The sequence below is a fragment of the Marmota flaviventris genome, chromosome 14 (genome assembly GCF_047511675.1).
Source record: "Marmota flaviventris isolate mMarFla1 chromosome 14, mMarFla1.hap1, whole genome shotgun sequence".
NCBI classification, from domain to species: Eukaryota; Metazoa; Chordata; class Mammalia; order Rodentia; family Sciuridae; genus Marmota; species Marmota flaviventris.
Genome location: NC_092511.1, coordinates 24,943,550 through 24,967,566, shown reverse-complemented (window position 1 = coordinate 24,967,566; position 24,017 = coordinate 24,943,550). Strand labels below are relative to the sequence as shown.

Here is a 24,017-nt window from a genome sequence, read left to right as displayed (position 1 = left end):
TTATTTTTCATGTGGAGCTGAGGATCTAACCCAGTGCCTCACATGTGCTAGGCAAGCGTGCTTTACCACTGAGCCACAACTCCAACCCTTGTAACAGGTCTTTTCTAGAAAGTTACGTTGGAAAGGATAACCATTGTAATAAAAGCAAATATTTAGTGTGCATTATTAAAAGATACACTTTCAATGAGTTGCCACATTCAAGAGATGAATAAATGTATCAGATATCATGATTCATTTTTTAGTTGTTTAAGTGAAGACCAGATTAGAAAAGTTATCCTGTAACACTGAAAGTGGCAGAACTGAGATTAGAACCAAGGGCTGTGTGAAGGCCAAGGCTAAACCCAATGTCAAGAATATGGAACTTATGTAAACTCACTAAATCTTTGCAACAGCTAACAAATAGGTATTACCTGTACAAAGTATTAGTTTATATTATAATATGTACTAGGTACTTCTATAATCTCATTTTTAAGTAAAAAACTGAGGCAAGTAAAGTTTCTACTGTCTGACAGTCAAAATTTTAATTTATAAGTGAAGGTTTTTATTTAAAACATCAACACGAGTGGGCTGGGGCTGGGGCTCAGTGGTAGTGCACTTGCCTGACATGTGTGAAACACTGGGTTGGATTCTCAGCACCCCATATAAATAAATAAAATGAAGGTCTATTAACAGGGGATTGGGTTGTGGCTCAGTGGTAGAGTGCTCACCTAATATGTGTGAGGCACTGGGTTCGATCCTCAGCACCACATAAAAAAATAAATAAACAAAATAAAGATATTGTGTCCATCTACAACTAAAAAATTTAAAAAAAAAAAGGTCTATCAACAATTAAAAAAATATTTTAAAAAAAATCAACACCACCACACATTTAATATACTCAAATAATGTTTCAGATATCCACAGTTACTTTAAACTAGTTGGAAAAATAGTACTCTCTTTCAATTCATCTCAACTTTCTCCAAGACATCAGCAAACACATTATTGACTCTAAATGAAAGAAAGAACATTATATGTACAGTGTACACAAAACAAGACTAGCTATCATTAATTCACTGTTGAAGCTTGGTAATGGAAACATGGGAATCTATTTTACTATTCTATTTCCATTGTGGGTGACATTTTCCAAATTAAAGAGTTTCTAAAAATGCACACATGAAAACAAAAGAAGGGGCTGGGATTGAGCTCTCGCCTAGCATGGGCAGGACCCAGGTTCAATCCTCAGGACCACATAAAAATAAAGGCATTGTGTTGTGTCCATCTACACCTAAAAAAAAAATATTGAAAAAAAAAAAAAAAGAATTTCAGACAGTGCTCTACTGTCAGGGAGGAAAAACTTAGAAATCAACTAAGATTATAAAATGATTTATGATATCTTCCCCAAAATGTCCCTCCCATAAGTTTCCACTTATAATAATAGCAAAATTTACATTTATTGCACATATATACTTACATATCATTTATTTGTTTATCATTCCATAAAGTATATAATAAAAGAAGGTATATACCAGTAAACGTACTTGCATCATCCCTTTCTATTCTGGTTCCATCACTAGTTGAGACACAAGTAAAGTGCAGGGGTTCAACTTCCAGAAGTCCAGTGAGAGATGTGAAACTACCCTCAGCAGCTGTGCAACTACTGACCTTTCCATTTCCTAGTACAGAAAAAGAGAAGACTTACACTTAAAGCATGTAAAGATAATTTTAAAAAAGGCACAGTAATTATAGCTCTAAACTTAATATTAATTAAAACACATATAAACATAAAACACTTACACAGAGCCCAAACAATGAGCATGATACTAAGAAAATTCACAAAAGAAGATACTAGATTGTTTGCCACAAAAGCAGAGTTGCATAAAAGCCATGTAGTGGCCATTCACAGTAATAAGAAACATCAGAGATTTCTTTTTATAAGCACTGAAACTTATATTCAGCAACAAGTGATTTACATGTTAATTACAGAAAAATAATAAGCTAGCTCCTGACATTAGCTATCACACAATGTTAAATATACATAATGAAAATACATTCTATGCTGTCAACTAAGACAGTGAAAAAAAGACTGCAAAAATATTTCAAAATAAAAAAGACACTTATCTTGAGGTATACTGCTTTCTATTAATAAAGATAACTCAAGTTAGCATAAGTAATTTAAAAAATAATGGTCATAATTAGATGAAGAAAGAAACTACAACAAGAAGACTAAAGGAAAAGGAATACAAAGAGTTCACAATGACTGTATATATGGCTCAGGAGAGCAAGTATTATTTTCACTGCTTTTCAAATTTTTTAGACAACTAATGCTTTAAGCAGAATTATTTAAGAGACAAGGTAAAATAAAATCTGGCCAAGAAAAGATCTAGGAGTTAAAAATGGTCAACATCTGAAGGAACACTAAATGCCATACTAAACTGTCATAACCTTACTCTCTAATGTCCTATTAGTGACCAACATACGGCCTAACACATATTCAACAAAAATGTTTATTGTAAACTGGGCAAGATATTGTGTACTTGTAATCCCAGGAAATCAAGAGGCTGAAGCAGGAGCATCATAAGTTTGAGGCTAGCCTCAGCAACTTACTGAGACATTGTCACAAAATAAAATTAAAAAGGGCTAGGGATAGGGGCTGGGGTTGTGGCTCAGCAGTAAAGGTCTCGCCTCACACATGTGAGGCACTGGGTTCAATCCTCAGCACTGCATTAAAAAATAAATAAATAAAGGTATTGTGTCCAACTCCAACTAAAAAAAAGGCGGGGATGGGCGGTAGGGATGTAGCTCAGTGGTCCACTGCCCCGAGGCCCAATTCCCAGTACCATTAAAAAACAAACAACAACAACAAACAATTTATTACACACAAACTCAAATAAGATATGAGATCAATGAGTAACAAAAATAGGTTGGCTCTTCATGAAACATATTCGATATTAGTAGTTACAAGGTATTTAGCAAGTAGCTAAATGCTTTCCTTAAGAAAGCTAAATGCTTTCCTTAAGAAAAACTTAAATGACTAAGTCGAGGGGAGTCAATTTTAACAGGTTAACACAATGTTTCCCTGATGAATTGATGAGATTTATGGGGAAAATAAGAGATTGCTATGTGTTTATTCATTAAAGTAGAAGTCAAGCAGAAGGAATATGAGTGAAAATTCCTACAATACAAAGAAACATGGCATCTCTGAGGAACTAAAAAAATAATATGATTAGAGGAACAATTCTCAATGCTGACTCTTTACATGTCTGTAAAATATTAAGAACTCTATGGTAACTATTATATATTAAGCTAATGTAAGTGAAAGCCATTTTGAGGTCAAGAAATTATAATTCATTTGATAATAATAAATCCATTAGATGCTAAAAGAAATAGTATGCTTTGGTTTTAAAATAACCAAAACACTTAAAAGTCAATCTCTTTATAGTCTGGCTTAACAGATAATAGCTGGAATCTCCCATCTGCATTTTTATTTAAAGTGATGCTATATGTCATTTGTATAGAAGAATTTGAAAATAATCTAGTCCAACACAAGTAGTTGAAAAAGGAGTAAATTGGGGGCTGGGATTGTGGCTCAGCAGTAGAGTGCTCGCCTAGCACATGAGGGACCCAGGTTTGATCCTCAGCACCACATAAAAATAAAGGCATTGTGTTGTATCCATCTACACCAAAAAAATAAATAAATACATAAATATTTTTTAAAAAGAAAAAGGAGTAAATTAATAGCCTTGTATATGGAAAAAGTGCTTTGTGTATATTTCCCCTTTCATCAGCCAAAATTTTTTTAAAAATTAGTTATGAACTTTGTTTTGGGTTTTTTTTTTTTTTTTTTTTAATTGTTGATGGACCTTTAGTTATTTATTATATGTGGTACTGAGAATCAAACACAGTGCCTCACACATGCTGGGCAAGTGCTGTACCACTGAGCCACAACCCCAGCCCCTTAGCCATGAACTTCTGAAACAGTTCCATTAAAATCAATTGGTAGTCGGGTATAGTGGCAAATGTGTATAATCCCAGGGGCTCAGGAGGCAGGAGGATTGCAAGTTCAAAGCCAGCCTCAGCAATTTAGTGAGGCACAATGCAAGACCCTGCTTCTAAATAAAATAAAGGGCTGAAGATGTGGGTCAGTGGTTAAGAGCCCCCTGGATTCAATCCCCATTACAACCACCACCACCAAGGAGTCTTTTTACCTACACACAGTGATAAAATATCCCACACATGGATCATTTGAGAAATATTGATTTAAGATTATATACAAATCTTCCAAATGCTGATATTTTATTTTATAATACTAGAAAGTAATGCTAACATCATTATATGCCATCAGAAAAGATTCAACGTGTTGAGAGCTGTCAAGCTCACTGTGAAAGATATGTTTTCCAAAATTCTAATTTTTACTTTAACAGTTCTATGTTTAAGATTGGCAAAAAATATTAATTTTTCCCAAAGTGACAGGTTATTTTCAATCATTTTTAAAAAAATATCTCTCAAATAATTAAGATTGAATGAACATGGTTTGCCTATCAACCTTTCTTGCAAATAAGCTACTGGTTCAATTTGTAACTCAAACAACTGCACAAATTATTTCCCTAAAAGAACAATAGTACTTTGGCACAGAGAAATGCCTTGTGTATATTTCCCACTTCATCAGCCAATATTTAAAAAAAAAAAAATACATACTCAGGGTTTCAAAACTTAATAGCTAATTATATTTACTGCATCATGTATATCCATAAATGAATGTGGCATATTTTTATTTCAAGTGTATAGTAAAAACCAACAAGCATTTGCATAATCAATACAAATGTCACATAGTAAAAAGGCAAACAACACTGTACATTATAGCAAAAAAATCTGATATTAGGAATCCTGAGGGGGTCAATGGGCCATATCTTGACAATTAAAAAGGGGCTGAGGACTGAAGGGGCAATGGCAAAAAATTATATGGTAAGGGAAAGAAAGCCAAATTATATAAGATTTTTTAATATGCTGTATTAGAGATGTTAAACTTCACAGTAATAGGAAGACATTAAACTATTTTAAGGAGAGAGATTAAGCAATTAGGTTTGCACTCAGAAAAGACTACACTCATTGCAGTGTGGAGAATGTACCGAAGTGAGTCAAGAATGCATACAGGAAGACCAGTTAAAAAGCTATTACTGCACTCCATGTTCAGAATGAATATACTTTGGACTGTAATCCTATCAATCATGATAGGTAAGAGAGTGAAGAGAACTGAAATACACATAGGTGGAAAAATAGCTGGGACCTATTAAGAAAGAGATAAACAAGAATGACATTCTGTCTTATGCCACTAATGGTATTAATTAAAAAAAGAAAGACAACAGAAGATTGAATGATGAAGAATAAGATGAGGAGACATTCATGTGGTGACACATCATGATTTCTAAGTTTCCTCTTCTGGGTGTTCTTTACTAAGTATTGCTATTCCTGCAAACTTACTACCTGAGAGCATGGCCTGAGCCTATGGTATTCACCATACAGTCTTATCCTAATGGATCTCATCTTCATTGAAATTCTAACTTATCCTCCAAGTTCTAACTGTAATTAGCAATGACCTAAATGATTTGTCACTTAGAGAATACAGATGAGATAGGCATAAGGAAATTATAGCCTAAGTCATCAAATACAAGTGATAACATATATACTCAGGGCAATATAATTCCTTAATAATAAAATGACAGCCAGTGGGCTGTAGCTCAGTGGCAGAGCACTATGCCTAGCATGTGTGAGGCACTGGATTTGATCCTCAGAATCACATAAAAATATAATGCTAAGTGAAATTAGCCAATCCCCAAAAACAAATGCTGAATGATTTCTCTGATTTAAGGATACTGATCCATAATATGCTGGGGAACTCTAGATAGGACAAAGGGGAAAGAGGAGGGAGGGGAAGGGAGCAGGCACAGAGTAGGAAAGACAATGGAATGTGATGGTCATCATAACCCTAAGTACATGTATGAAGACACGAAGAATGTGAGTCTACTTTGTTTACAACCAGAGATATTAAAAACTGTGCTCTATATGTGTAATTGAATTGTAATGCATTCTGTTGTCATATATAACAAATTAAAATTTTTTAAAAAAGAAAATAAACAAATAAAGGCATTCTGTCCATTTATAACTACCCAAAAAAAAAAAAGACAGCCAGGAGGAATCATGAATGCTTGTAATCCCAGCATCTCAGGAAGCTAAAGCAAGAGGATTACAAATTCCAGACCAGTTGGGCAATTTAGCAAGACTCTGCCTCAAAAGTTAAAGGGGAGGGGGCTCGAGCTATGGCTAATAGTTAGAGTGCTTGCCTAGCACATGAAGGCCCTGGGTTCGATACTCAGCACCACGTAAAAATAAATAAAATAAAGGTATTTAAAAAAAAAAGTTACAGGGTAGGACTAGGGAGGACTGGCGAGGTAGCTCAGCAGTACAGCACCCTGGGTTCAATTTGCAGTATCAGGGAGGAAACAAAACTGGCAAACTTGTATGTATAGTATAATATCTTCCATTAAAAAATTTAACAAATGTGTATAGGAAACAAGTCCAAATAACTAAACATCTAATAAACAATGATATACAGGAGGGGTAAAAAGGATGTAGTTGAGATATTTCATTTTATTTATATTTCTATATATGATTTTCTAGTTTCCTTTTTCCACAATTCATCATCATTTACTTGCAATTAACAAAACTCCAAAAAGTTATTTATATTTAGTGTGAGAATTATCTTAATGTTTTACAAATAAATTACCTAACAGTTTATCAGCAACAAATATAACTAGTGTATTACAAGGAAAAAGAATTAAAAATAACATGGTCATTGCTTTATGTATGAAAATAAACACCACATTCCAGCACCTGAAAATTCTATATAAATAATTTTATACAAACAATTCTAAAAGTAGATTATTCAGAAACATGTAGAAGAATATATGCACTGTCTATAAAGCTTATGTTGGGGCAGTGATGACAAATATAAAAATTTTTTTTCTTTCTTCATCCTTACTTATTGCAGTAAGTACATATCTTAATTCTATATTTCTGAAATAACATTATTTGACATTATAGGCAACAAAGGTAAAGCAAATAAAACTCACAAGGTTACAACACATAAATTTCAATAGAAGTATGAGTATTAAAATTTTATTGACATACAAGTAAAAACAAAAACACGAAATAAAATCACAACTCCTCCCATGCTAACATATAGCTAAGTATATGAGATAACATTATACATCTAAGTATCCCTTAAAGAAAATGCTTAGGACCAGAAATGTTTCAAATTTTGAAGTTTTTTGGATATAGGAATAGAGAATTTACTGGGTGAATATCTCTACTTTTAGAGCATTTTGGATTTTGGATTTTTGGATTAGAGATATTCAAACTTCACTGGTTGGGGGGCGTTGGGGGAAAAGGGGAAAAGCAAGAAATTAAAGCAGTTTTAATGATTCACAGGTGCTAAGTTCTTAAGAATTTTAATGTTAAAGCATAGCAACTACAATGCATTAAGTAAAATGGCAAATTAAACCTAAGATATAACATTTTAAAAATTCTTTTAATAAAATAAATCACTACCTGAAAGGACATCTGATAAATCAATTTCGTCTGATTGGACACCAATGCTGCTATTGTATATATTTTTACAAGAGGAGCCACTCATTTCCAAATCAAAAAGGACTGGATCAAATGGTGAGCTATATAATCCGTATCTGAAAAATAAATTTAAAAAAAAGTACTAACAATTTTCCTGTCAACCATTTAATTAAGAATTATCTATTCACTTTGTTTATAACAGCAGTTTGATTTACAGAGCTGAGGAAGCAACTAACCAGATTTAACTAACCCACTGAATCCTAATTCTGTTCTCTGAAACTATACTCCTAAAGACATCCAGAGACTCAGGAAATATAATTCCAATAAGCTAGTAGCTATTGTAATAAGGCCATCACTTTTGGAGGAAGGAAGGGAAGAAATAGCAGACATTCTTCTATACCACTCAATCTCTACAGTAAGTAGAAAGTACAAAGGCATTATAGAAAGTTTCATTAAAATGAAGATTTCTAATCTCAAAAAGATTAGACAACCTTTTTTATTAATAAAGGAATACTTCAGAAATTGAAGATCAGGAAATAATTCAAATCTAACCTTTTGCTCTTTCTTAATTCACCACGTTGAAGTTATGGAAACATAAATAACAGATGGAAAACTACAAGTTAAGGGTAATAATTATTTTACAAAATCACATCTATAAAGCTGTAAAAACAGAAAAGCATATCACATTAAATGCTTTTTCCATTAGCAAGGCATTCCAATAAGTTATGAAATACAATTAGCCCTCTGAATAACTATCCACGGGGAAATCTCAAATTCAGAGAAGGGGAAAGACCTTAGGAATTATCATTTCAAAAATGGTAGTAATGCACAAATGACAACTATTTTGCCAGAAAATAGCATCTTAAGCATATATATTAAGTAACAATTCTATGCAAAGGTAGAATCATACCCAGAAAGGCTCCTTATTAAGCATTCCATATGTTAAAATACCTTGTTTGAAGTAAAGCTTCCATTGGTGTCAGCCTGTCCTGTAATTGTCTAGACACAGCAGTAAGCAGAGATGCACAAGCTGTACTGCACCCAGCTAAATCTTCATCTTTAACATAATTCAGTAGGACAAAATACCAATAGACAGAACCTGGAAACAGTAATATTGACATGTTTCTTTTTTTCTCTTTTTTCTTTAACAAAGAGACTTCAAGTTACGTTTTTTATCAGTACATCTCCTTTTGCTAGAAATATATCTTTTTTCTAGGAAAGAAAATCTTTAAGGACAATTTACAAAGAAAAATGAAATCTTTGGATTAAAGAGAAAACACTGACAAAATGAACCACATTGAACTGTGGCCCAATGTGGCACAGTCCTACACTAAGAATTTCAAACATATTTTTGAGAGGAATATCAAGTCAACCTAGGCATTTAGGATTATAATGTGAAATGACTCTGAGGTACATTTTAGAATAGCTAAATAATTGGAGACTATAGGTCCTCTAAGCCAACCTTCCTAAAACACTATTTCTTTGCATGAAAATTTTCAAAAACTACTGGATAGAAGTTAGCTTCAAACAGTACACTTTAGGAAGTGAATGGAGCGTAGTTATTCTATACTGCCTATTAGATAAAGACCAAGAGATTTTAACATTCTTTATAAATTTTAACATTCTTCATAAATTTTAAGATGACTAAGTACACATCAGAATTGAAGCATCCTACATCAAGAAACTATCTTCACCTGTAAGAAACTATCTTTAGCTGTAAGAAACTATCTTTATTTTTGCCCTCATACCAGAAATTGAACCCAGGGGCGATTAACCACTCACTCAACTACATCTCGCATCCCTGGTCCCCCTTTTGTTTTGAGACACGGTCTCTGTAAGGTGCTTTAGGGCCTTGCTAAATTAACCAGGCTGGCCTTAAACTTGCAATCCTCCTGCCTCAGCCTCCAAGTTACTGTAATTAATTACAGGTATGCACCACCACACCTGGCTTAAGACACTTTTTAAAAGATGTACAGAAAAGTATACAAGTTGAGATGAAATGGCATTTTTATTGTCCAACTAACCTTTTCCTAGGAATATTATTAAAACAGAGTATATGCCAACAAAACCACAAGTTATCAACACCTTAAAAAGATAGATAAGCTAAAGGGAAAAGGGGGAATGATAATAGAGATAAACAATTACTAAGACAGTCCCTATGATTTTGCTATCTGTGGTTAAACTAATTTTACATACCACCAGTTGCTGCTGCTGGCAAAAATGACATATTATCAAGTAAAGCCTTCAACAGAACAGATCCAAATCCTGGTTGACACGGGTCACATTTGCCATTACTGAAAATTTTTAAAAAGGAGAATTTTAAAAGACATTATTCATAGTTTAAAAAAAAAATTAACCCTAAATCTAGAGTAGCATTTAAAGATCTTTAAAATTTATTCATCCTGATTAAAGAAACACCTGCGTTAGACCAAACATATAGCAAGATAGCAAGAACTAATTACACTAAGGGTCTCTGAGACAATTTTCTTATGTATTAAAGCACTACGTTTAATAAAACAGGCTTTCAGGCGAATGCAGTTGATAATGGCCATTAGTTCTTAAATACTTCTTAGTTTAAGTTTCTGGATTTACAAAAACTGATTTGCACATTTTTTTTTTTAAGTTCGAGTTAGACTGGTATATGACAGGGAGTAAGCTTCAGGTTAAAAAAAAAAAAAAAAAAAAGCAGCCCATCAGAAAGAGACAGGAGTGAAAGTGAGAGAAATGTCCCTCTTATAAAATTCTCCCAACCACTACTAATAAGCGGAGAAGGCTAGCAGATTCCTTTTATTAATAGACTTATTTAACATTGCAATTTCCCCTAAGAACCTAAAATTCTTTCTTAGAATATAAATAAACCTCACCATCAAAATGAATTCTATTGTCATAATTAGTTAAATTACAACAAATTTTAAAATTTTTTAAATTATAAAAATTTCTTTAAATAAAAAAATAAGCTTCATCAACTTTTGAAGTCATTCAATGAAGATCAAATTACAATATAGAAAGGTGTCACCAAACTACAGGTGCACCTACAAGTATACTTTCAAATTAAAAACACACCAACTTAAAAACAAAACAAAAACAATAAAACACACCAACCTAATGCATAAGGCTAGAAATCTGGCACACTTATGGGCTATACTTCGTCCTGCCTCAAAGAAGCAAACGCGTACAATGTCTGAAAGACATTTTCGTGTTTTTGAAAGTAGACTCTCATTTCCTTCCTTTGAGCTGCAAAACAATGGCAGACATTTAGACTCATTCTGGACTTTGAATCATAAAATACAAAGGGCAATCATTAATGGTAAACAAAATCATAATTATTAACCTTCCTGGTCCATTTGAATGTACTCCAGCTAACCAACAGAGAGTATCCAACACAAGGCTCTGGGCATGTTCTGTGATTTGGCCATCACTGGCTTTTCTGCAAAGCGCGTTAAGAAGCTTCTCATGAAATTCTGAAAACTGTAACATAGCACATCGTTGCACTCTATGAGAAAGAAAAAATATGTTATCAAAAAATTATATTAACAACAAATTAGAATAAGTAAACTAAAGCAATGACATGTTTGTTAGTCATGTAATGTTCACCTCTATTTTATTTAACTTTCTTTCAGTATTGGTGATTAAACAAGGCTCTCACACATGCATGCTAGCCTTTTCTATTTTATTTACCACAGAGGGTCTTGCTAAGTTGCCCAGGCTGGCATCAAACTTGGGAACTTATTGTCTCAACTTCCTGAGTAGCTGGAATTACAGGTATGTGCAACTGCACCCAGTATAATGTTTCATTTTAAATCATAAGTATCACAATTTAAAAAGAGAAAAATATTGGGGGGTGCTGGGGATGTGAAACAGTGGTAGAGTGCTTGCCTAGCACATGCACAGCCCTGTTTTTGATTACCACTACTAGGAGAAATGGGGGACTTTTAAATTAGCATATATAGAGAACTTCATTTGTAGATACTTTTAAAAGAAATGAAGCTTACAATAATGTCATATGACATTATTGTAATATGATAATAATGACAAAAGAATGAGTATAAATTCAAATAAAATTCATTTCTTTCCTCATGTATTCCTGGTTCATAACAAATACTGTAAAAATACTAGAGTTAAGACAATTAAATAAAAAGACAAGTTTTTCTTTTTGTTGCTAGCAACAAAATTTTCAGGTAAAAGTCAAATTTTCAAATTTGTGTGTGTGTTGTTTTGTACTTTTATTACTTTAAGAACAACAGAATGAAAAGAGATTACCTTTCCTTAGAAATTGAAGTTTTCTTGAATCTTCGAATAGTGACTGAAACCTCTTGAAGTAAATCACAGCCCCGGAGATTTTCATTTTTGCGAGTGCCACCTGCATTTTCATTCTTAATATTAGATGACTTTTCCTAAATATGTAAAATTAGATAAGTGAAAAAAAAATTTTTAAATTGTACCAAGCTATCAAACCAAGGAAAATAACTGCACATTATTATTATCAAAAACCATAAATCTCAAATTAAAACAATAGCTTCTGCTCTCATGTTCATAAACAACAAATTTTCCACAGAGAAAATAACAACAAACTCACTATTTTAAAAGCCCAGTGATTAAAGATTATAAAAACCATACTTCTGAATCTAATTCCTAGCTATAGCACTTTAGAAGCTATTTGAGATATGCCAGTTTCCCAACTGCTGAGGTTCACTGACTTTCAAATATGTAGAAAAAATGGTTGATAGCAGCACCTGCTCTGCCTATTTCAGAGTTATTTTGGGGATTAAATAAAGTGTAGAAGTCCTTGAAAAACTGGAAAACCTACACAATCAAGTATTAGAGAATTATTAAGAGACTGCATGATACATAGCTAGTTGTAGAAAATAAACCATGAAGATTAAGACATATTCTAAAATTATTACCCAAAGTCTCATCTGACATTCCCCAAATGTCATCAAAAAATAAATAAAAAGTAGTGAGATACCAAAAAAGAACATATTAGGGTAAAATTCTAAATAAATATAATACTCGAAAACTATAAATGGAAATACCTGCTATAAATTATTTCCTACTGAGAATATTTTATAAAAGCTAGACAATTTGCTTTATGTTAATTCAAAACATTTTCTTGATTTAAGTCACTGGAAAAAAAAAAAAAAAAAGTACAAACAAACCAAGTATCAAGTAAAACATCAATATAGGGTCATACTACTTCCCAAAGTGTGTCAAATCTCATCCACAATGTTTACAACATGTTTACACAATGTTTACAATGTTTACAATGTTGTTCAAAATGATAGCTTCATACCTTGCCAGCTGCAACTTTTGCCAACAGTGAAGCAAGTGAATAACCTTTGTTACTCTGGTGTTTTAAGGATGGAAGTCTTACAACAGGACGTATACCACCATTACAAATTTCATCTGTCGCTCTTTCATTTACTGCTTTGACATGGATTAAAAATGAACGATATTTTCCTCCTGCCATACCTAGAGGAGAGGTGCAGAACAGAATAAATTACTGAATCACCAAAAAATAAAAAAATAAATAAACTTTCATCTAATAGAACAGGCTAACAACTCCACCAGGCCAGAAATTCCAAATTATACTGTTTGAGTATATGGTTGAACAATTTTGATATGTTAGTGGTACCCCTTATCTGTGGGGCATATGATCCAAGACCACCAGCAAATGCCTGAAACTGTGGTTAGTTCTGAACTCCATATATTTTATATTTTCCTCCTATATATATGAAACTATGATACAGTTTATAGCCTTTTCTATAACTTCTCATTCATCTGTGGCCATAATGTTTGCAGTTTGAAGTACAAGAGCAAAACTTCTTTTTTCCCTCTTCACAATTTTATGAATGGGTTTCACCATGGGTTTAAGCAACCTCAACATATCATTTTTTGCTTTCCTGAAGTCAAAAAACTTTCACCACTTCACTTTCAGATTTCTCTTTTGCATACCCAAATTGTCAGTACCACTATTCTGGGGTTTTATGCTATTAGGTAACATAAGGGTTACTTGAACACAAGCCCTGTGATACTGTAAAAGTTGTTCTGATAATCATCCAGATGATTTTGATAACTTTTTCAACAATTTAAACTAGGCATTTTTTGTTTGGTTGTTTTTATTTTGTTTTGTTTAATTTTTAAATCACTCCTAGGACAATTAAGCTAAAAAGTCCTGCTACTGACAGTTTTATTTGTTATCCATGAAACAACCAATTATTTTTAAATATACATTTATTATACTTTTTGTATACTTAAGATATATGAATTATTTTATCTGGTAGTATCAAACCTATTCCATAAAAACTCTTTCAGGGGAAGAAAATATAAAAATATACAATAAATATTCAAAGATTTGGGAATCTGAAGCGATAGGAAAGTTGAAAATGACAGAACATAATGTCTGATTACTCAAAGACCTCTGTCAAATGACCTCTATTCATTTCTTCCTTTTTTTTTTTTTTTTTTTCCTTTTGCTACTGGGGATTGAACCCAGGGACACTTAACTACTGGAGCCACATTCCTGGCTCTTTTTTATATTTTATTAAGAGATAGGGTCTCACTAAGTTGCTGAGGGCCTCACTAAATTGCTGAGGCTTATTTTGAACTCACTGTCCTGCCTCAGCCTACCAAGCCACTGGGATTACAGGCACGTGCCACTATACTCAAGCTGTGCTTTACCAATGACCACTAAGACCTTCATGACACAAAAAGTCAGATAAGAAGTTTCACATAACCATAATTACATATGAAAGGGAAATACCTGATAAAGGAAGCTGTTCAAATTTCTAATGAAAGTCACGAACAAAACAGTATTTCACATTGATCAAATCAGCTTATCTTAAAGTCTTTTTAATAATTGTGACATTATTCATTCTACTTTTATAAAATATATTAATTACTTCACCTTTAACAAGTTTAGGGCTTGTTAATGTCAACATCCCAGCATGCCCTGAGAGATCAAGGCCACTAGCAAGCCATACTGGCCCACACAAAATATCTTCTTTATGATCCTCTAAAAATGGACACAATCTAAGACCTAAAAGGAAAAATACAGATTTTCTTAGTTTGTTAATTAAAAGGTAATAAACAAATATCCATCCCTTTGCATATAATACCACCACACAAAAGACCACACTAAGAGAGTGTTTAAATAATAATTCATTGCCATGCTAAGGAGCTATAACCAATTATCTAATATACGTTGTTTTCCATACCCATATCATTTTTCGTTTCATCTTGATTTTCAAAAAAAAAAAAAAAATTATAGAGCCAAGAGTTGATTTCAAATCCCAAGGTATTAAAAAACAAGAACACAAGTATTAGCGCAGCTGTGTTCACAAAGATGAGCTGAAAGTTAAAGCACATTGCCAAAGCAGAATCAAAGGGTATTTGTTAATCATTGTTCTTAAAACCAAGTTTTTGCAAGCCGTAAGGAAATCTTTGCCCAACACGATGCATTCGGATCACTACTCCTTTACTGTCATGGACAACAGCTCTATAATTTAACTCACACTGTGATTCCTCTACATCCATGTGCTGCATTTCTTCATTCAAATCAACCAGAGACGGTTTCCCATTTTGTTCCACTTCAATGTTAAGAGCTGGAGACAAAGGAAAGGTGATCTGCCTATCTACTGCTGTTTCTAGAGGATAAAAATATTAGTAAACTTAATTTTGCTTAATATCAATGATTTTTGTGCCTAAAAATCTAAAAGTTTTTATTAAATTGGGAAATACTGTGATTTTCATCACAGATGCTATAAAATGGATGTCAGAAGAAGAAGAAAATTAGATTCAATGGACTATTTTATATATTCTTCTCTCTTCTAAGGCCAATAAAATATTCACCTGAAGAAGTAACTTACTGGCAACTAAATTAAAAGTTCTGACTGTTGGCTGCACATATAAGTACCTGTGGAGTTTTTAAAATACCAATGCCTGAGAGTTCTAAACCCAATAAAGAAGTTTGTGATGATTCAAAACACACACACACACACACACACACACACACAAGAATTCACATAAATACACAAACACATACATGTATTTTTTCACAAAAGAAATTTTTTCAAATTTCAACATTTGAGCCCCTAATGTTAAGCGGTCATTTTACCCTGAAATTATCTCCAGTCTATTTTAAAATAACCTATTAAAGAAAAAACACTGAGAACTAACATCGAGTTCCTAACATGCTAAGTGGATAATAATATGTTATTAGTAAGTCAGGATATCAAATTTTAAAATTCTAAGAAGGATAACCAAAAAAAAAGTATATTTCTGGCATCACACAAAATGTTCACTTCACTAATAACCTTAAAAGAATGGTAAATTCCAAAACAAATTCTTTTTACAATTAACTCTCCTCTTAGGAAACAAAAAGCATAAAGCTAGTGATGCTAAAAGTGAAACTAATTCACAAAGGAATGAATCCCCTTCCCAAAAAATTCAATTAAATTGTTTATGTTTATGCATTTCTGAACATCACTGAGTTACTGAAAAGCACTGAAATGTTTTCTGGATTATTTTCCTATATAAAAAACACAAGTAGTTGAGCATGCAAACAGCACAGGGTAGGAAGGAGGGGCAAGAAGAGACCTCAAAACTGAAACAGTCAAGTTAAAAATTAGATTTAAAAAAAAAAACAACCACAAGATAAAATATTCAAAGATTAATTTTGATCTATTCTTACCATTGACTTTCCCTAAGCCTGGAGCTTTATTCTTCAGCAATGTCACTTGTATTTGTGGAATATTGGTGATGTTTGAGTTCAAAACAAATTTGAAGTCCACATGTCCAACCATACAGGCTTTAGGTAGAACCAATTCAAATACATGTTCATCCCAGCTGTTGCTGTCAAATAAGAGGTGAAACGTTAAATATTGCAAAAATCGTTCATTAGCCATAATCATATTATCATTAATATCACCTTTCCTACTTTCTGGGTTTGTACATTCCAACAAAACACATTTCTCCCAAAGGAGAGGTTAAATTTAGGGCAAAGAATGATATTTCCTTAGGAATCTACTACACCTGCCTTAAGATGTGTACATACCAATAGACCCTTGGTTCCTCAAAAGTGTGGATTACCAAGTATCAGAATTATCTGCAAATTCCTGGGCCCATCCTAGATCTACCGTAGGGTCCCAGAATCTTCCTTTTAAAACAAGAACTTATTGAATACATCCATTCTCTGCTTTTAAATTCTTCTCTCTCACATCAGATGCCCAATATATTATTAAATTCTATTCCCTCTAATTCTGAATTATAAAGAGAATCCATTCACTCTATTCTTTGCCATCATGGTCCAAGCTATCATTAGTAGTTCACCCAGATTACCACAATAGTGATTCTATCACTGCCACACCAATATCACAAGCACTACCACCTATAATCTACCCTCAACACAACAGTCACCTTCCAAACCACAAATTATATCACATCTCTCCTGTACTCAAAACTAACACATATCTCATGAAGCATGAGTCTGAACTCATTTCCTACCATTCTCCACTATATCCATTCCACTTCAACAACAATGGTTTTCTTCCCCTTCCTAGAACTTATAAAATATACTCCTCAGGGTCTTTGTACTTATTATTGCCTGAATTAGTATTTCCACAGAGGGCTTTCTCAGGCCCCTTGTATAAAAATGTCATGCAAATTTTCCTTTTCACTCTTTCTCTAAATTCATATACATGTGTTTACCCAAAAACTCTTCAATCACCATACACCATTTTAACATTCTTCAATCTTTTTCATAAAAGCTTTACCCTAAGACTGTTTACTGTTTGTCTATGCTCACTAGAATGTAAATTCCATAAGCACCATATTACTAAAACCTGTAAGAGTACATGCTTTTATAAAAGAATATTTTATAAAATAACAAATATTTTAAATATTTGTTAAATACATTTGTGGGCTACATGAACAAATTAATAGCAAATGGTACCTTACTCTTATTATTTTATTCTATAAGAACAAGAACACAGCAATTTCCAAACTGAAGATGACAAATGGAAGGCATAAAGTTATTAATACGCAAAAGTTAACAAAAAGAATATTATCAGGAATTTCAGGTTGTCTTTAACAAATATATAAAATGGTCTTAAAATTAAATCTTGGAGCACACCTGTAATCCCAGTGACTTGGGACACTGGGGCAGAAGGATCACAAGCTCCAGGACAACCTCAGCAACTTAGCAAAGCCCTAAACAACCTAGCAAGACCCTGTCTCAAAATAAAAACTTTTTTAAAAGGTTGGCAATGCAGCACAGTGGTAAAGTGCTCCCCCATTTTTTTTTTTTTTATCTTCGTAAGAAATATTTTACCTGTCAGTCTGTAATTTCCAAGTTCTAGTATGCTGAGCAGCATCTCCATGGTGCTGCTGATGCAAATGTTGAGGATGCCTCCTTTGCTGCTGTTCTTGCTGAACTTCTACCCAGCATGGAGGAACAGTAGCCGAAAACCGTGGAGTCAAAGTCTCAAAGCGGGTTAGTTCAACTAGAGAAGTCAATATTTCAACGGTGAATGGCTGGTCCACCAACAAATCAACTCCTTAACATTAGTGAATGAAATAAGGAGGGAAAAAAAAAGATAAAATTTTAATTTATGTTTTCTGTCTAATCAACCACAACACTACCAAATATCCTGAAGATTTAATAAAGATAATCCATTCACTCTAATGAAAGTAACAAGTACTGACTAAATACCAGCACAAAAGAAAAGCCTATCTTGAATAAGTTTAAATTATAGACAGAAGAGTCACTTTTGGAGAAACTCAAAAACAACCTATTAGAAGATGATGTACTGACTTTTGACTAACCCTAAGAATATAAGGGCAACAAAAGCAGTAAGAGGCAGTTTACATGCAAACCAGTTTACATCAGATCAACTATTAACTTTCACAACTTGTATTTATACAATAAAATGCCCTTTTGTAATGAACATTTTTTTAAAATAGTCGAAAACTATTCTGATAGCAAATAAATGTGTACACATTAACAAACAATATTTTTGCACCTTTATAGTATTTTATAGATATGCCATTGATAAAAGAGTAACAACCTACTTTACACAGATTAGTTTTCTTTTACAAATACATTATTCACATATGTTAAGTGTCTAACATTAGTCAAAGCTGAGGAGCTATTGCTCCTATTCTATTTAACACAAATAAGTTTTAAAAGGCTAAATAGGACATCTTGTAGACTCAGAATATTGTCACAAAGAAAATGATACTAAGTTCTATAAAATTATCACAAGCCTACTTCAAACTACATCTTTTTCTCAACTATCATATCTGATTTAAATCATATTAAATAATTGTTTGTAAACATTACCACCATGATTTCATTGTCATTTGTTAATAAAATAAACTAATTTAGGGATGAGGATGTAGCTCAGTGGTATAGTGCCTGCCTGGCATGTACAAGGCAATGGATTCAACCCCTAGAACAAAAATAAATAAATAAAATAAAATAAAAACATAATAAAATAACCTGATTCATCTTTTCTCTACTAAAAAGTACTTTATATGAAAACTCTGCTCCATTCTACCAATAACTTAGAAAACACAAAACCATTCAATGTGTTAAATTTTTATACATGGTTGTCTAGTTAGCCAAGACAAAGTCTTAATTAACTACAAATCAGCATATCTCAACTGGGGAATGATTTTGCCTACAATCACCTGAAAATATTAGACTGTATTGATGGGGACAGATGTGTGTGCTACTGGACTCTAGCACAAGACAGTCTAACCATAAACAAGAATTTTTGTTCCAAAAGGTCATTTACATGGCCAGGTGTGGGTGGTGCACGCCTGTAATCCCAACAGCTTGGGAGTCTGAGACAAGAAGATGGGGATATGGCTCAGTGGTCGAGTTTCCCTAAGTTAAAGCCCAGGTACCCCCCCACCAAAAAAGAGGTCAGTTATGTTAAGCTTTATACCATATAGTGAAGACTGCCATATGTTGCTGTAGTAATCCCTAAAAGTTAACACATATGGGTAGCAGCCACTCAACATTTGATTTTGGTGGAAGAAAGAATACCAAGTGCCTAAAATTAAGTGTCCATGAAGATCACATACGAACTTTAGGAAATACTTGTTTTTGGAAAATGTCTGAGTTTAAACATATTTTTCATTAAAGATGTACTAAACTTTTTTAAATGCTAGGTTAAGAGGATAAGATGGTAGTAACTGTTAAGAGTAAAATATAGCAGCAGTAAGGAAGCACAAAACAATTGGAGGTGTAAAGAGTAGGTCTAAGAAAGCTTAGTAAAAAGGTTGCAAGTACTGATCAGTAGTAGAGTGCTTGCCCACATATATAAAGTGAGTCTGATCCCAGCACCAGCCAAAAGAGAACATACAAAATATTCAGAGGCTTACTGCAACATGTGGAAACTATGAAACTAAATTACATACTTTAAAAATCATGAAGTTTATTGTACCTGGAGACTGAGAAACAATCTGCAGTCATTTCCAAAAGTCCAAAAATCAAATAATTATTTTTAAGCCAGGATTAACATATTATCTTTATTTCTTTGGAAAAATAGTTCTGGGGGGGGCAGTTTAGAACATGGGCAGAAACAAAACAACAAAACACACAGTTGGAGATTCAGGATAGGGCAATGTGGAAGTAAATATAATACCTCAGTGAAAATATGTCTTTTAGGCTTTTCAATTCCGGTAGTAATATTAAGAATATTAACCAGTCCACTGAGTTTATACCTACTTAATGAGCTCGCTTTCATGTCTTTTTTCCTCCCTAATTAGACTAAAAAACTCCCTTAATAGCAGAAATAATGTTAACCCTTAGTCAACCTCACCAATATTTAGAACCATTTCTTCCTTTAACATTTTATAGTATCTTCCAACTACTAGAGAAATAATGATAAATAATATACAATAACAGAATCAAATGTATGAAATATGATATGTCAAGAGCTTTGTAATGTTCTGAACAACTAATAATAACAAATATATATATATATATATATATATATATATATATATATATATATATATATATATATAAAAAAACAAGTCTGGCAAAAGAATGTGAACAAGTAAATGGACTTCCTTTACAAAGCAATCGAATTGACTATAAAGACTGAAACAATGCTTAAAATTATGTAAGTCTCAGAAAAATTAACAACATAAGAATTTTCAGTTGAAAAAAAATCATTTAAAATATTAATGTCCCACCTGAAATACCAGGACTTGAAGGATTTGATAAAGGTTTGGAACCTTCTAAAGATGGTTCTATTCCCTTTGAAAGAGATCCATCCACTAGAATATCAGCTTCATCAATATCATCACAGGTTCCTCCAATTTGGAGAAAATGAAGCTCACCACCTACAATTTAGGAAAATCACACCAACACAGATACACAGAAGATGAACAAATATTCACATGCAATGCCATTATTTTAAATTATTATTTATTTTAATGTCAATCCAGAGGCAGATAAGGAAGGCTATCAAAATGATTTAAAATTTGAAAATTTAATTGCCAAGGAATTACAAATTAAGACAATTGTAATGAAGAAAATAAGAAATATATAAACATGTGAAAATAGGTATTTATCTACTATTTACTAAGTGGAAGACACTACAAGTGCTTTAATTACTGGATCTTCACAAAAAAGACAGAGACTATACTACAACCATTTGCAGATGAGGAAAAGGATATACCAGCTATATTGGGACCCACAGTCCAATTGCTCAATCCCAGCAATATAAAAGTGAATAAATATTCTTAATGACAATAAAATGAAAACGGATTAAATTTCTAGCTTTCATATTTTTGTCAGAAAAATAAGTGACAGCAAACTAATATTTAAGACAATTTTTAAAAATTAATACATGTACTCTAAAGAATATTAATTCATAATTATACATGTAGCATTATTTATCAAAAATTAATGTGGAGGGGCCGGGGTTGTGGCTCAGTGGTAGAGTGCTTGCCTACCATACATGAGGTATTGCATTCAATCCTCATGGCCACATAAAAATAAAAATATTGTGTCAACCTAAAACTAAAAAATAAATATTTTTAAAAAATTAATGTGGAGACATTTCCAGATAACAGACTTACAAGGATTGTTAGCAAACTTGTTTTATAATGAATACCAAAGAAAGTCCTTCAAGAAAATAAGCAACACCAAATTTAAAAGGGGTGGGAGGGATCCAGAAATGGTAGGTAGATGAATATAATAAATATTTTTCTTTTATCAACATTTTTAAAAGATAAAGATTATACAAAATAATTATGTAACACTTGGGGGGGTTATTACATGTCTAAGGAGATTAAAGTGACATTTCTATTTATTTTACTAGAATTAAGTTACTATCCTATGAAGTAGACTATGATAATCTGAATCACTAAAAATTAAAAAAAAAAAAAAAAACGTGAAAGAAAAAAACAATATGGGAACAGTGATTACAGGTCAAATAGCAGAACAGGAAGTTTCAAAGGCCCATCCCTCCATCAAAACAACCACTGAACTAGAAAATGTAACCAAAAACAACTATTTCCCAACTCTGGAACCCAACACTTAATGACAACCAGAGGATTGGTTGATGAACGAACAGACTAATCTCCAGTAAGAGTGACCCACACTAATTGCTCTCATTCCCCATTTCTCTGCCTATGGCAACAATGGAGCTAACAACCAGTTAGTTAATTCCATTCCAACATCCCTGGAATGGAATAGCTAACTGGTTGGTGGCAAGGCAGGCAACAGGGACCTCCTCCTCCATAAATTTGAAGTTATGTATTTTGGTTGGTCTGGGGCAAGCTCTTTTCTTGATTTTTGCCTTCTCAGGCTGGAGCCACTTCCCCAAGCAATATCTACAGAAGATTCAAAAGAGACAAAATTATTTTTGAAGGGTACTGGCTAAAGTGTTGTATTTTATCATGTTGATTTTTAACCACAAATTTCAGGAGAACATAGATAATTATATTCCATGACCCAAGATTCTACTAAGAATATACTATAGGAAGCCTCTTTTACATATGAGCACCAGGAAACTATAAGATGTTTATAGCAGCAAGGCTCTTAATAGCAGAAAAACTGGAAATAACCCAGATGTCCACAGACAGGAAAACAGATAAATTATTAGCGGATGTTTTGCACAATGGAGTACAATGCAAAAGTGAAAAATAAACGATGTATAGGACATGCAATAAGCTTCAAAACAGCATATGAGAAGGGCAAAGGTCCCCAAACCTACATAGTTTGATGCCATTTTTATAAAGAAAAAAAAAAAATCAATAGTATGTTATTGAAGCATTTACTTATGAAGTATAAAATAAGTTTTCTTTTTTTGCAGGGGGTGGGGGGACTGGAGATTGAACTCAGGGGACACTTAACCACTGAGCCACATCCCCAGCTCTATTCTGCATTTTATTTAGAGACAGGGTCTCACTGAGCTGCTTAGCACTGCGCTTTGTTAAGTCTGGCTTTGAACTCACAATCCTCCTGTCTCAGCCTCCCGAGCCACTGGGATTACAGGTGCGTACCACCACACCCAGTATAAGACGTTTTCTTTTGAAAAGTTAAGATACAGAAAATACTCTGAAGTAATAATTATCTCTAGAGCCAGGCACAGTGGCTCGGGAGGCTGAGACAGGGAGATCATGAGGTCAAAGCCAGCCTCAGCAACTTAGTGAGGTCCTAAGTAATTCAGTGAGACCCTTTCTCTAAATAAAATACAAAAAAGAACTGGGGGTGTGGTTCAGTGCCCCTGAGTTCAATCCTTGATACCCCACCCCTAAAAAAAAAAAAACTCTCTGTGAAAAGGGCAGAATTCAGGAGAGAAGGAAGGACATATCAAGAGGTGCAAGATACCTATCCTACGGTATTCTTGATTTGACAATAGATGTCTGGACGTTCCTAATGAATTGTTCTTACATAAATATTAAAGACATCAGCAGGGAACGGTGGCATAAATCTGTAATCCCAGTGACTCAGGAGTCTAAAATAAAACCACAAGTTCTAGGTCAGCCTTAACTCAGGGAGACCCTCAGCAACTTAGAAAGACTGTCTCAAAATAAGAGACTAAGGATGTAACTCAGTGGCAAAGCAGCCCTGGGTTCAATCCCTAGTAGCAAAGGCAAAAAGGGCAGGGGGAGAGCTGGGGATATAGCTTGGTGCAAAGCACCCCTAGGTTCAAACCCCAGTACAGGAAAGGGGGCAGGGGGAAATCAACTGAGGAATGAAAAAAGTAATAACAGTATTAAACAAATCTAAAAACCAAAAAAGCAGTTATAAATGTAAACAGGAATCATATCAGGTATAAACTGACTCAAATTTAATAGGCAAAGATGATCCAACTGTGTCAAAAAAAAACTCACTATATGCTGAATTTAAGAGATCACATTTAGATTTAAAAATTCTCAGATTTGTTGAA

The 24,017-nt window shown here is 33.2% G+C and overlaps 1 protein-coding gene across 11 annotated transcripts in view; it reads right to left on the bottom strand.

Moving 5' to 3' along the window:
- Positions 1-24,017, bottom strand: part of Birc6 (baculoviral IAP repeat containing 6) — a 217,333-nt gene that overhangs the window by 130,859 nt on the left and 62,457 nt on the right. For 6 of the 11 annotated variants that reach the window (XR_011704325.1, XM_034636800.2, XM_071601470.1 and 3 more), the window contains exons 11-23: positions 20,809-20,958; positions 17,930-18,155; positions 16,292-16,452; positions 15,114-15,245; positions 14,507-14,638; positions 12,893-13,071; positions 11,863-11,996; positions 10,934-11,095; positions 10,705-10,836; positions 9,799-9,896; positions 8,554-8,701; positions 7,585-7,718; positions 1,506-1,652 (exon numbers count right to left, since the gene is read on the bottom strand). Coding sequence is in view for 10 of the 11 variants with exons in the window: in XM_034636800.2 (XP_034492691.2) it covers positions 1,506-1,652; positions 7,585-7,718; positions 8,554-8,701; positions 9,799-9,896; positions 10,705-10,836; positions 10,934-11,095; positions 11,863-11,996; positions 12,893-13,071; positions 14,507-14,638; positions 15,114-15,245; positions 16,292-16,452; positions 17,930-18,155; positions 20,809-20,958 (1,935 nt within the window). In the remaining variant the exon portion in view is untranslated. The remainder of the gene's footprint in view (positions 1-1,505; positions 1,653-7,584; positions 7,719-8,553; positions 8,702-9,798; positions 9,897-10,704; positions 10,837-10,933; positions 11,096-11,862; positions 11,997-12,892; positions 13,072-14,506; positions 14,639-15,113; positions 15,246-16,291; positions 16,453-17,929; positions 18,156-20,808; positions 20,959-24,017) is intronic. The other 5 variants (XM_027933370.2, XM_071601471.1, XM_071601468.1 and 2 more) reach the window with 4 other exon arrangements.